General features: G+C 36.5%; 1 protein-coding gene across 1 annotated transcript; it reads right to left on the bottom strand.

Moving 5' to 3' along the window:
* Window positions 1-218: 218 nt before the first annotated feature.
* Window positions 219-6,408, bottom strand: LOC127241835 (peptidyl-prolyl cis-trans isomerase FKBP62-like). The gene is made up of 13 exons (XM_051261058.1): window positions 5,891-6,408; window positions 5,695-5,781; window positions 3,182-3,442; window positions 3,022-3,096; window positions 2,856-2,936; window positions 2,584-2,778; window positions 1,992-2,081; window positions 1,739-1,914; window positions 1,517-1,639; window positions 1,155-1,429; window positions 954-1,074; window positions 814-856; window positions 219-584 (listed from the first exon to the last, which is right to left on the bottom strand). The coding sequence occupies exons 1-13, from the start codon at window positions 6,177-6,179 to the stop codon at window positions 466-468; spliced, it is 1,935 nt and encodes a 644-aa protein (XP_051117015.1). The 5' UTR covers window positions 6,180-6,408; the 3' UTR covers window positions 219-465.
* Window positions 6,409-12,702: the final 6,294 nt, after the last annotated feature.

Raw genomic sequence — 12,702 nt, 5'->3', positions numbered from 1 at the left:
TACGAGCTAAACTCGAACTTGAATTTGAGCCCTATGAGTTAAGCTCGAGCCATTATTTTGGCTTAAATTTTTAACGAGCCAAGCCGAACTAAGCCTGTACCGTTAATAAGTTTGAGTCAAGCTCGAACAATGGATACTCAAACTCACTTGCCTCGTTTAACAGCTCCAGCTGCTGATATAACAAACCATATATGTTGTATAAAATATTAGTTATATAGTTTATATCTAATTTGCTTTCTATATATTCTTTATGGATCTTACATCGGCTCATAAAAACATCACTGTATGACAAAGTAACATTTAAGAAAATCAGGGAATCTTATTATTATGCATGCTTTTTTGATAAAAACACATTTACATCTTCAAATAGGCTGCCGCAGAGATTATTTTGCACAATTACAACAACAAACTTCACTATCTCAAACAAACGTGTTGTGCTGCAAATCATCACATACCTTACCTGAGTTAGTTCTTCACGTAAACACACGAAATCGCAACGGCGAACGCTACTATCAGCAGGGATGATATTAACCATACAATTCCATCGTTCCAAGCCCCCGCCTCAACTATCAATCTTTTCACTCCTGCAAGCATCAACCAGTGTTTAAAAAATTTGCAGGAATATCTTCAGAAGATGTTTCTTCGGAAAAAAAAAAAAAAAAAAAAAGGCATGAATTTCAGAGTGCATTTTATAATACCCCTTGCAGTAAATCATCATGAACTTGTACTAATTTCGAACTTAAAGAGAGGCTATATCAAGCAGGAAAAGAGAAGTCTAATAAACTCAAATATAATAGCAGTTCTAAGCCTTACTATTCATCGCCGTCAAGAACACCCCTTGCTTTTCAGCTACATTCTGCATTCCAGACAAGCACTACGTCAAATGGATTGTTCCATTTATCAATTCCATGAAATAATAAAAGTTGCATAAGGTACAAAACATCTTCACTCACTGCAGGCTCAGGTTGCTCCAATTTGCTCATTTTCGAGATCATGTTCCCATAGAACTGTGCTTCTTTTCTGTTGTATGCTTTCCTTCTCTCCTTCAGGGTTTTATATTCTAATTTAACATCCCTGTCATGCATATCAACAAACCCTAAAAATTCCATACTCGATGCAATTTATAAACTAGGCCGGCGGATAGCTTAACATACCTGTTGCCTGGGTCTATCTCGAGCGCTTTCTTTATATCATTTTCAGCCAATTCAAACTCAATCAAATTCATATATGCCTGTGCTCTTCTGTAAAGAGCTTTAATATTTTTATCGTCAATTTCTAGCACTTGAGTGCATAGTTTCTGGGCCTCTTTGTTCTGCTTCAGTTTTAACTTGCAAGCAGCATTGTTGAGGTAGCATGACACTTTCAGTAATTTGGCCCTTTCCTTCTCTTCCTCGTTGAAGGAGTGATCGTAATCAATAAATCCTACAGCCTATGAACAGCAGGTTTTGTAAGAAGAGAAATCAAGATTAAGAAGTCATTAACTGTTACAATGTAACTGAAATCAATAGTGGCAGACCTTTTCGTATCTCTTGGAAGCTCTCTGATACTTCCCGGCTCTGAACCATTTATTGCCTTCTTCTTTCTTCACCCCTGCAGCAGCAATCTTCTCCTCTGTATTCATATCCCAAGATTCTTTTTCCTGCATGTCGTTGTTTGGATGTCAGAACTAGACAACAAACCAGCTTTTCCTTCTACGAGAGCAAAAGACAATATAAGAGAACATTAAAATATCATTAACCTTCTCAAAGGACACCATCTCAACTTCATAGTATACAATAGAGTTTCCAGGAACAACAGCCAGCTCATGTGGAGATTCAGATTGCCCGAATGCATACTCGGGATGAATTTCAATAAGTGATAATTCCCCTTTCTTCATTGTCTTTATAGCTCTATCAAGTCCCTCCATAACTTGATCTGTAAAAATAAATTTTTATTTAGAAACCAAAAATCAAAGAAAAAGTCAGAGCACATTGCAGTATCCTAATTATTACCTTCATCAACCTTGAACTCGAAAGGCGGTACTTCATCATGTCCTTTCTTGACAAAAATGGTTCCATCTTGAAGCCTGCCAATCAATTTCACTGCAGGGACCCAAAATCAATTTCAGAGAAAAATTCTGCACATCATGATGTCTATTTCTTTGGTATAGTCATTCAAGGGTCCAAATGTATCACAAAACGAGATCAGATATGGTATATAGCCTGAAAATTTTAACACGTACCAGAAGTGACTTAAACTGGAGACATCATCTTATCATAATAAGGACTCAACCTACTAAACTTGTGCATTATAATATGGCATGCAATCAAATACTTAGATGCAACAAAAATTAATATATGCAGGTAAGTGAACGTGATTAATGGACTTAAAAATATCAAGGCAAGTTTTCATAACTTAGGACTCCATTTTTTGATGTTAAGAGAGCCAACAGAAGTTCCAACATTTATTTTCTACTTGCAACAACATGAAAACACTCTAAAATTGCATACGACAATCCACTATTACAATGATTAGCAGTCAAGGCCAAACAACCCACCAGAACAAAACAATGATGGATTAGTATTATCAGTAGACACAGCATACCTTGCACAGTCACAGCATCACTTGGACGATCATAACCATCGCCTTCATTTAGGATCTTTTTTATAATTTTTCTATCTCCACTGATATCAGAAACTGTTTTCCAAGAGACCAGCTCTAACGTAATCTGAAGGGTAGCATTGGGCGGCACATCAAGTTCATCACCATTGGATGGTCTCCCATTTTCACCAAATCCATCTGACATATTTTCAGAGTAAGTAATCCCACAGTAACAGCTCCCAAAAACTACTGTATAACAATTAATGAAAACATACATTCTGGCTTGACTGTTAACAGTGACTTCTCCCCCTTTTTCATTGTTTTCACAGCTTTGGAGATAGCCGGGCAGAAATAACCTACAGACATATCAAAGTTAAAAGGCATACCCTGCTTAATGGATTCGGTCGATAGAATGACAACTACCTCAACATATGAACATACCATCTCTCACCGTGAACTCTACTCCATCTGTTTTCGAAACAACTGTTCCATCTTCAATCTGAGCTTCATACTTGACTGCACAACACTCAAGGATGCATGAGTAACAAACAAACCATTTTGCAGCTAAATCGAATAGAGAAAACAGCTAGGATATACACACCAAATACTTCGTCATTATCTTTAGGATTCGACCAGCCATTTCCTTCGACAAGCACTTTCTTATATATACCTCCATCCTTGCATATATCCTTCACACTTGACCAAGACAGCAACTCAACTTCAAATTGAAGTGTTGAATTGGGAGGTATTGCTGGAGGAGATCCAGACTCTCCATACGCAAGGTCAGGTGGAACAGTGAAGAGTGACTTTTCACCCTTCTTCATAGTCACGATACCTTCGTCCCATCCTTTGATCACATGCCCTGCATCATGAACAAATTTACCTTAATACAGAAACAAAACAAGAACACCCACAACGAAAGGAACGGACATTTTCCATCCTAATTCATGAAAATGTTAATTAATTATGATATTTGTATAAAAAATCAACAAAGCAGTAAACGCTGTAAACACCATGTCATTTACATCAACTAAAATAAACCATTGTTATCGTAGAGAAAATAAACACGTTGGGTTTGAGTGTTGGTTTTGAATAGTAGTAAAAATTGTTAGTGAAAAATAATGTAGAAAAAGACAAATTAATTCTTAGCGTAATATATAAAAGTAATAATTTTAAATGTCATAAATAAAAATATAAAACTAATTTTTAGTGTAATATAAAAAAATTAAAAATAGTAATTTAATTTTATTTTTTTTGGACTTTATTAATAGCAAAAATCTAAGTCAAACCCCTCAAAACAAAAACAATTTCAAGGCTATGTTTGTTTGTGCGTTTTCACCCAAGACTTCACTATTCGCTAATTCTTTTCATCCAAAAACAGTAAATCAAGACTCTTTTATATAGATATATATATATTACTTTAAAATAACATATTTATATCGCATCACTATTACAAAACTCATAAACAAATACACTTGTTAGGGATGGGCTTTGGATTTTTTTTATATTTTTATTTTGTTTGGATTTTTTAAGGTGTTTGGTTTTACATTTCTTTTAAAATGAGATGAATGTAATGTCATTTTGATGGGTTCTGGAATATAATGTAAAGTCAAATTATATGTTTAAGTATTTTGAAAACTATATTTTAATAAACTATACTTAATTTGCATATTATCTTGTATTAAATAAAAATTTAACAAAATACAGCCAAATAAAAATATATTTAAATATATGATTAACATAGAATACTTTTACAAAGGAATATATATATATATATTAAAATAAAATAAGAAGTTTCGAAAATATGATTGTAATTGTCCACTTTGAAAAAAATGATGAGAAAAACATATGATCAATTTCAAGAACATATTGCCTCATAGTGCTATAATTGTTTGAGAGCAAAACTAGTTTCAGTGATTTTGATTTTTATCAGTTGCCTCAGTCCGAAAATATTTCCCAGTGTTAACTTCACTCCATAATTTCTTTCATTTTTCATACTATGTATGTGTTTTTTTCAAAGATTTTGGTGAATTTCCACCCTTCATAAAAAAATTCCCCAAAACAACCAATCAAATACCTGTTTTTTTTCTTTTTATATTATATTCAAATCAATTTTAGTAACCAAATATCACATCAATACCTATTTATATCACATCATACAAGTATTCAAATCTAAACCTCCAAACAAACTCACACTGACAACTAAAATAATTATTGGAGTATAGTTTGCCTATTTCATTCTTCGACCATGATGTCATCAAGATTTCTGGAACTCAAAGCCGGAAAGTTTATATTTTTGCCAACCCCCTCACCCTCCCAAGCTATTTCATAGTAGAACACTCACACTGTCTGTAATATCTTATAAAATCTTACTTCAATTCAATAACGTATTCAAAGACATACAGCTTTTATAAATGACATTATGTTGCATAATTTATTTTGTATTATGATATTATACCCAATGTTAACATTGTAGTTCAATCATCGTATCTCTGATTTCCTGTTTTTACTTATAATTCCTACAATTTATAATCGTCGGTACCATATTTTAAGGAAAAATGGTAATTCCTTACTATAGCATATCAATCAATGGAAGATAATAACCCAAAAGTTTTGAGCAAGGTAAAAAGTAGCTGAATTGGGCTAAAGTGAGATTTTCTGTCATCTCCCGATTGTTTGACAGAGAATCTACATCATAAAGCTTCACAGACACTAGAAACTGATAGGTTCTCACTCATGAATTAGGCTAAACACAACAGGAAACTAAGCCAACCGCAAACTAATCTAAGTTTAGCTTTCAACTTACCATTACAATAATTATGCATTAACCTATATGGCTTCAGCTTAGTTTTGGGACAGACTTACACTACACTACAATGTCAACATAGAATCCTAAGAATTGTTTGACCTGTATTGGGGATTGTTTTGTTAATTCCAAAACACACACAGAGACTCACAAAAAGAAATCAATCAACCAGTAAACGAAAAAAGAAAAACCAAAAGATCACACACTATAACTTTTCCATTAATTTGACAATATAAACAAATAGCTTTCATCCCTTCCAAATCCCATCACTGTAAAGACACCATAAAAATTTCAGAAAGTACATTTACCTTGGCCCAGCTTGAACCTGAAAGGAGTGTCACGGTCACGACTAGAATCAAATTGAGTCCCGTCAAGCAAAGTGCCCACATAATGAACTGCATCGCATCAACAAAGTCCCTTTCATTCAAATTCCAGCATTCATAATAAAAACATAGATGTAGCAACGGAAACAGAAAGCAGAAATTCTCTGCCTATAGGCTGTACCTTCAACTTCATCGCCGGGATTGGGAGACTCCCAGCCTTCGCCCTCCTTGAGCAGCTTTTTCTTCAATCCATTCTTCCCGATTTCTCCCTCTTCACCAACTGCCAGAATAGGGTCTTCTACGGGAAGGTCCATGTCATTCTCAGCTCCCATATAATCATTCATCCCCATCCCCATCCCCATCCCCATCCCCATTCCCATTCCCATCCCCATCCCCATCCCCATGCCCATCCCCATCCCCATCCCCATTTCCTCGCCTCCGAGATTTGGGAACTCAAAATCTCCATCCATCTCAGCAAACCCCTTATGCCCTAACAATACTGCTGCTTGAGATCAAGGGAAATGGAGCTCAATATAAAGCAAATCAGAGCAGGCTCGGTCGTAGCTGTGGAGGTATAATGGACAGTAATGGCTCCTGGGAATTCCAAGTATAATAGCGAAGACGATGACCTCAAAGGACGACTCTCCAGAGAGTTCTGCTGCTTCTGCCAATTCTTTCACTATAATTTCCAATTTATTACACTAGACCTACATAATACTCCTAATAGATAGACTCGTAAAAAAATACTAATAATAAAATAAAATAAAATTATTACTTTGTTTCTAGAAGTTTCGCCCAAACATTATTCAAAAATAAAAAATAAAAAATAACAATAATAATAATGAATAGAGCACTTGTTTCGCTATTTTTACTTTCATTATTTTTATATAAATTTACATTATTTAATTATATATTGTAAAATTATTCCGTTGTATAAAAAAAATATCAAAAATCTCGAATTTTTATTTATGTACTACAATTAGTTATGGTAATTTAAACTTAAAATCATAACAAAATACTAATAAAACTTAGCGTTCGACGTTGTTGATGAGTTATTCTTTCAAATTCTTCCCCTTCTACGCTACCCTTGCCCGTCGAAGACCCTTATTGAACTAATTGTTGCTAAGCCTCCCTGCGAAAACCTCCGACACGTCATCGGGAAGATCGCCGAGAGATCCGATCTCAGTTGAGATATCGAAAAGACCTCCTTCTCAAGCGGAGTTTGAAAAAGTAGATTAAAGTTTATATTTTTTTTGTAAAATCAATTTTTTTAGCCCATGGTGTACTTGGATCTATTTTATTTGTGCCTGGTTAGAGTTATACAAGTCTCGGTGATGGGTCATTTTACTTTCATTGTATCGCACAATCGGGTTGAATATGAGTTATTTTAATATGTTTGATATTATAAATGATCTTTTTTTTTATTATTTTATAGAAGTACCTTCTGACATGCTTTTTATCACACGCTGTAAAATTTAAAATAAAATAAAATAAAACCTGCAATAAAAATAAAACAGTATAGATGAAGTAGGGTCGTCTCCTCAGGAAATTAAAAATGTTTTATTTTTTATTGTTTGATTTATAAACATAATAAAATTGGGGAATTTTGGAAGTAGAAAATAAAAATAAAATTACAAACTAAAAACTCTACGACTAAAAGATAAATTCAATAAAAACAAGTTTCCAGTTTCTGAATGAAATTGACAACTTGGGTAGTGGATTATCATCGATAAATATTTAATTTTATTGGTTTCTAAATAAATTAGTTATAGTTACCGACACGCGCCTAATAACCAATTCTTCCTTAATTTCTTGACAGTCTAGGTACGTCCGTCAACTGCTTCCCTAGTTAGACTAGAACCCTAGCGACGCCATAAAGAATTTACTAGCCTAACCATCTTTTGAACTAGAAGAGCCTAATTCAATTTAACAATTAACTATGCAAAATTGTTTAAAATTGATTCTATGATTTCCTAATGGTGTCTGCCACTAGTTGCTACTTGAACCAAATTAAAACGCAATTACGGACGCCTAATTTAGTTTAGCAATCAATTCTTAATCTAATTGAAATACCTGGTCACAATACCCAACCAAATAAAAGATTATAACTCAAAGAAATCATAAGACACAGAAATACTTAGGAACCAAAAAAATATCATAAATCAAAACAAGTCTAATCTCTCAAATCCATACAAAGTTGTTTTCCACTCCTAAACTAGAAAAGTAAACTACTCGCTAATCATAGAAGGAAGAACAAAGGAAAATGAAGTAAAGAGAAACATCGCCTGAGAATGATGTTAGTAGGGGCAGAACTCGAAATCTTCTTGGAAGAATCTTTCTTCTTCTTGCCCTTGCACGGTTTTTCCTTGGGACTATTCTGCACGGTGTTCTCCTCCGCAAGTGGCATAAAGTCGCGCCTCCCCCTTCTTTCTTTCCTTTATATTTGCCCTAATTTTGTAACAATTGGGCTTTGGACCTTTTCGTTCTTTTTTCCCACTAATTCTATCAATTTTATTATTTTTCTCCTGCAAATCATAAATATATAATATATACCCAAATCAAGTAGAATCTAATCAACATCAACCAAATATCGCAAATAATATAAATATTTAACGCATGCGATTTATGGCTATCACCTTCATTTGTATTTATAGGTGTTTTCGTTAAAAATCGCCATTGATGGCTTAATCAGGAAAGCCTGTCGGAATTGATTTATTCGAATAGTTCCCCGGCCTCCTCAAGAAATGATCCGGTCTATCTCGCAATAATAAAAAAAATTAATGTAAAAAATAAGGTTGATAAACAAGAAAGAATGGTGGAAATTAAACTGAAATTAATGGAAGAAAACTGTAAAAATTTGGAAAAAAAATTACATTAATGAAAAATTGCAGATGAAAAATCAAAGAAAAAAGATGAAGAAGCGTGATGAAAGTGCGTGTCCCTCTTCTTCCTCCCGGATCCCTCAATCTTGTTATTTTTTGAATTTGTTTGGATAAAGTCTTATCCCTATTTTTGCTCCAACAAATTCAACCACCTTTCTAGCCATTTTTTTGACTTTCCTACCTCGTTGGGTTGCTTCTAAGTCGAGTTGGGCATTGGGCTGGACAGCCCCGCAAGCCCATTTGTTGATCTGGATCTTCTGATAGGCTATGATTTTACTGGGTAGGCACAATTAATTTTCGGTGTCTACAAATGCCCCCCATAAAATTATTTAGGACAAAAATTAAATTATAGTCCAAATAATTTTGTCCATGTTGGATATTTTCAAATCGGCTGCTTCACGCAGGTATCATATCATGTCATCGTCATCCTTTGTCAATCACTTCCATTTGGTCTCTTCACATTCATTTCATATTCGGGGTACTCGGTTTCTCTCTCCTCGATCGACCAAAAACCCTCATCTTTTCTTTCCTTTCTCCCCAAAAATCATCCACCGTCCCTTTCTTCCTTTATCTTATGCCGGTGACGTCGGGTCCCCACACCTCCATAACAAACCGCGACGACTTCAACACCCAAGTTCCAGTGGTGATTCGGCATTTCTCGGCGACAGCTTTGGCGATTCTAGATGTTCATGGTGGTGACTAGAGGGTTTGCAGCAGCGATTCGCGGTTCTTGGTGGTTCCTAGCAGCGACTCGCAGTACTTGGCGGTTAACAGCTCGATTTGGTGATTCGTGGCGATTTTCAGTGGTGGCTCACGATTCTTGCACCATAGGGGGGGGGCTCTAATGTCTAGGGCTAAACCGGATGCCCGAACCAGTCATATCCCGGCGACGACCCCGAGGAATGCGGTTCCAGCCTATACTGGTAGTTGACGTGTGCTCTCGCCGTTTGCGATGGACGACGAGGGTGCATCCGAGGGCTTCGACAACATTCTCGGTGGGGGTACACTTTTATTGTCTCAATCTTGGTTTAACTTTTCTAGTTTTCCTTCTCACATATTTCGCCTGCCTAGCGATATTTTATAATTCAAATCATGGATGGATAGGCTAGGACTTTCATTTGATGCATTGTGGCAAACTTGGGGGATTAGAGACATGTTGTCGCTGTGTGCCGATTCCCTTTCCCGCGACACTCCTATGACTAAGGCTTTATTATGTTTCTGGAGTTCGAACATCGCCGCTTTCATATTCCATTTTGGGATCTTAACCGCCATTGTATTGGACGTAATGGCTATCTTAGGGTTACCCTCGAAATGAGTGGAGCCTTGTCTTTTCTCTTAAGCAAGTAAATATAACAGAACTTTGTACAATCGTCAATAAATGTAATAAAATATTTATTCCCACCACGCGTTTGTAAAATATTCAGATCACATACATCACTGTGAATCAATTTGAGTGGTTCACTTTCACGATGAATAGTTTGGAAAGACGATCGAGTTTGTTTTGCTTCAACACAAATTTCACATTTATGTTTATTTAATTCGAAATTTGGAATGTGGTTTAGGTTAATTAATCGAAGAATTGAATCATAATTAACATGACTCAATCGACTATGCCATAAAGTAGATGAGTCAACAATATAAGCAACATACTTATTATTATTATTTTCAATGATAGTCATAATACAACATTTCAGAAGTCCATCCTCTACATAACCTTTACCCACATACACTCCTAATTTACGCAAAACAAAATTATCACAATTCATATTAATATTAAAGTCATGTTTCATCAGGAGCGTCCCTGAGACCAGGTTCTTCGTCATTGCTGGCACGTACAGGACATTGTTTAGCGTCATGACTCTTCCAGACGTCATCTTCAGAAGCACCTTTCCTCTCCCCTTGACTTCAGCAGGAGCAGCATTCCCCATGTACATCGTTTCTCCTTCGACACGCTCGAATGAAGAGAACTGATTCCTGTCTATGCAGATATGGCGTGTTGCTCCCGTGTTGAGCCACCACTGTTTCTTGTTTGATCCCACCAGATTTGCCTCAGAGACAACACATGTCAGGTCGAGTGGCTCTTCATCTTTAGTAACGACGTGTGCCTAATTCGTCTCTTTTTTCTTTTTTGGTGCCTTACAGTCTATCGAACAGTGTCCGACCGTTCCGCAGTTGAAAAGTTACCTTTGAAAGTACTTTTTGCCTTTTCAACTCCGTCTGATGGCTTCATTTTCTCTTTTCCCTTTGGCTTCCAGTTCTTTCCAAGTTGCTCATTGTTCCTCGGAGCTGTCTTGAAACGGGAGCCTTGGCCTTTGTGCTCGACTACATTGCATTGCTGCCGAGTATCAAATGTCCCCTGCTTGCCAGGTTCGATCTATGCTCCTCTTTAGTTTGGAGACGATTAATCAGTCTCGCCATATCCATTTCATTGCGTTTGTGTTTAAAGTAAATTTTGAAATCACCCCAACTAGGTGGCAATTTTAACAATTATCGTTGTCACTTGGAAAGCTTCACTCAGCTTCATCCCCTCAGCCTGAGCTCATGTAGAATTAGTTGAAACGCGTCAAGCTGTTTCATAACGCTTTTTCCATCGACCATTTTGAAATCCAGAAACCATCCGATGATAAATTTCTTTGCACCAACATCCTCGATTATGTACTTTTTCTCCAACGTCTCCTACAACTGCTTAGCCGTTAGCGCATGCCGGTAAACACTATAATGGAAATCGCTCAAGCTGTTCAGTACATAATTTTTGCACGTAAAGTCTGAACGGTTCCAGGCTTTTAGAATTTTTGCTTTATGTTCTTCCGAGGATCCTTCAGGCACAACTGGTGCATCCTCCGTCAGCCAATCTGCCAGATTCAGCGTGGTCAGATACAACATCTTCTGCTGCCATGTTTTAAAATTCTTCCTGTTGAATTTTTCTGGTTTATCGGCTGCCACAGCAACGGGCTGCTTGAAAGTTGCAGCAACAGACTTCATTACATGATCCGTAACAGCAATAGGTTGTATACCCTCTAACTCGTCTAGTTGTTATCCGGCAGACACAACGAGACCTTGCGCAAGTCCTATAGCCATACGCTGCAACAACAGGATTCCGTTTCTGCAGTCTAGCAATAGGCTGGTTGGAAGTCGCAGCAACAGGCTGCGCCTCCTCCATTACGGCCTTGAAGGCCTGTTTGTACGCTGCCTCCGCAGCCTTTTCCGCAACAGCCCTCTTGGCCGCCTAGCAGCAGCGATTTCAGCGGCTTCACCGGTTGTGCAGGGTGGTTGAGATAATGGAACAGTATGAGCGGGAGTGTAAGACTCGCTGGAATTCACCTCCTCATTCTCGTCTCCGTCTGCACCATTCTGAACGTCATCATTCAGATTTCTGTCAGGATCGTTCATCGCGTCGATCATTGCTTCATCTCCAGGTATGATCTGGGCAGCCGCGATTTGATTATGGATCTGGGGAATTTCGTCAGTCATCTCAGATTTTCACATGGGAATTTGCTTCAGGATTGTTAGACGAAAATTTTATTGAAAATCGAGATGTGCAAATCAAAATAAGATAATAGATCTAATTAAGAACATATTCGAGTTTCGCGTTGCACGCGATCTCCTAAAGTAAATTCGGCCCACCACCGGTTGCTTTCCAAGATAAAACGAATCAATTAAGGATTCACAATCCCTCCACAAACCAAACTAAGAAAACTTTTTGGAAGTTTTTGGAGGAAATTAAAAGAAAAACAAAATAGAGAGTAAGAGAACAGAGATTAAATTTTTTGATTCAAATTGAGTTTTTTTATGGCGGGTCTGATATTAAATTTAAGAAAGAAAATTAAATTAAAGTTCCGTAAAAGTAGCAATCACCTTCCACTATTTAACACACGTTGCATTCTGTTGCAACAACTTTATTAATCAGATAAAATACAAAATTTGAATTAATTTTATTGCAATTGGGCCTGGCCCACAAGCCCCGCAGGCCCAAGGCCCAATCTTGACTATATATATATATATATTTATATATATACCAATGGTCCATGTCAATGCTAGGCTCATTCACAATTGAGCCAAATCCAACCAATTAATTCTTTTATTCATAAATAAAAGCATATTATATTTACGG

The sequence above is a fragment of the Andrographis paniculata genome, unplaced genomic scaffold, assembly GCF_009805555.1.
Source record: "Andrographis paniculata isolate CXL003 unplaced genomic scaffold, ASM980555v1 Contig83END, whole genome shotgun sequence".
NCBI lineage: Eukaryota > Viridiplantae > Streptophyta > Magnoliopsida > Lamiales > Acanthaceae > Andrographis > Andrographis paniculata.
This window is presented reverse-complemented; position numbering and strand designations above follow the sequence as displayed.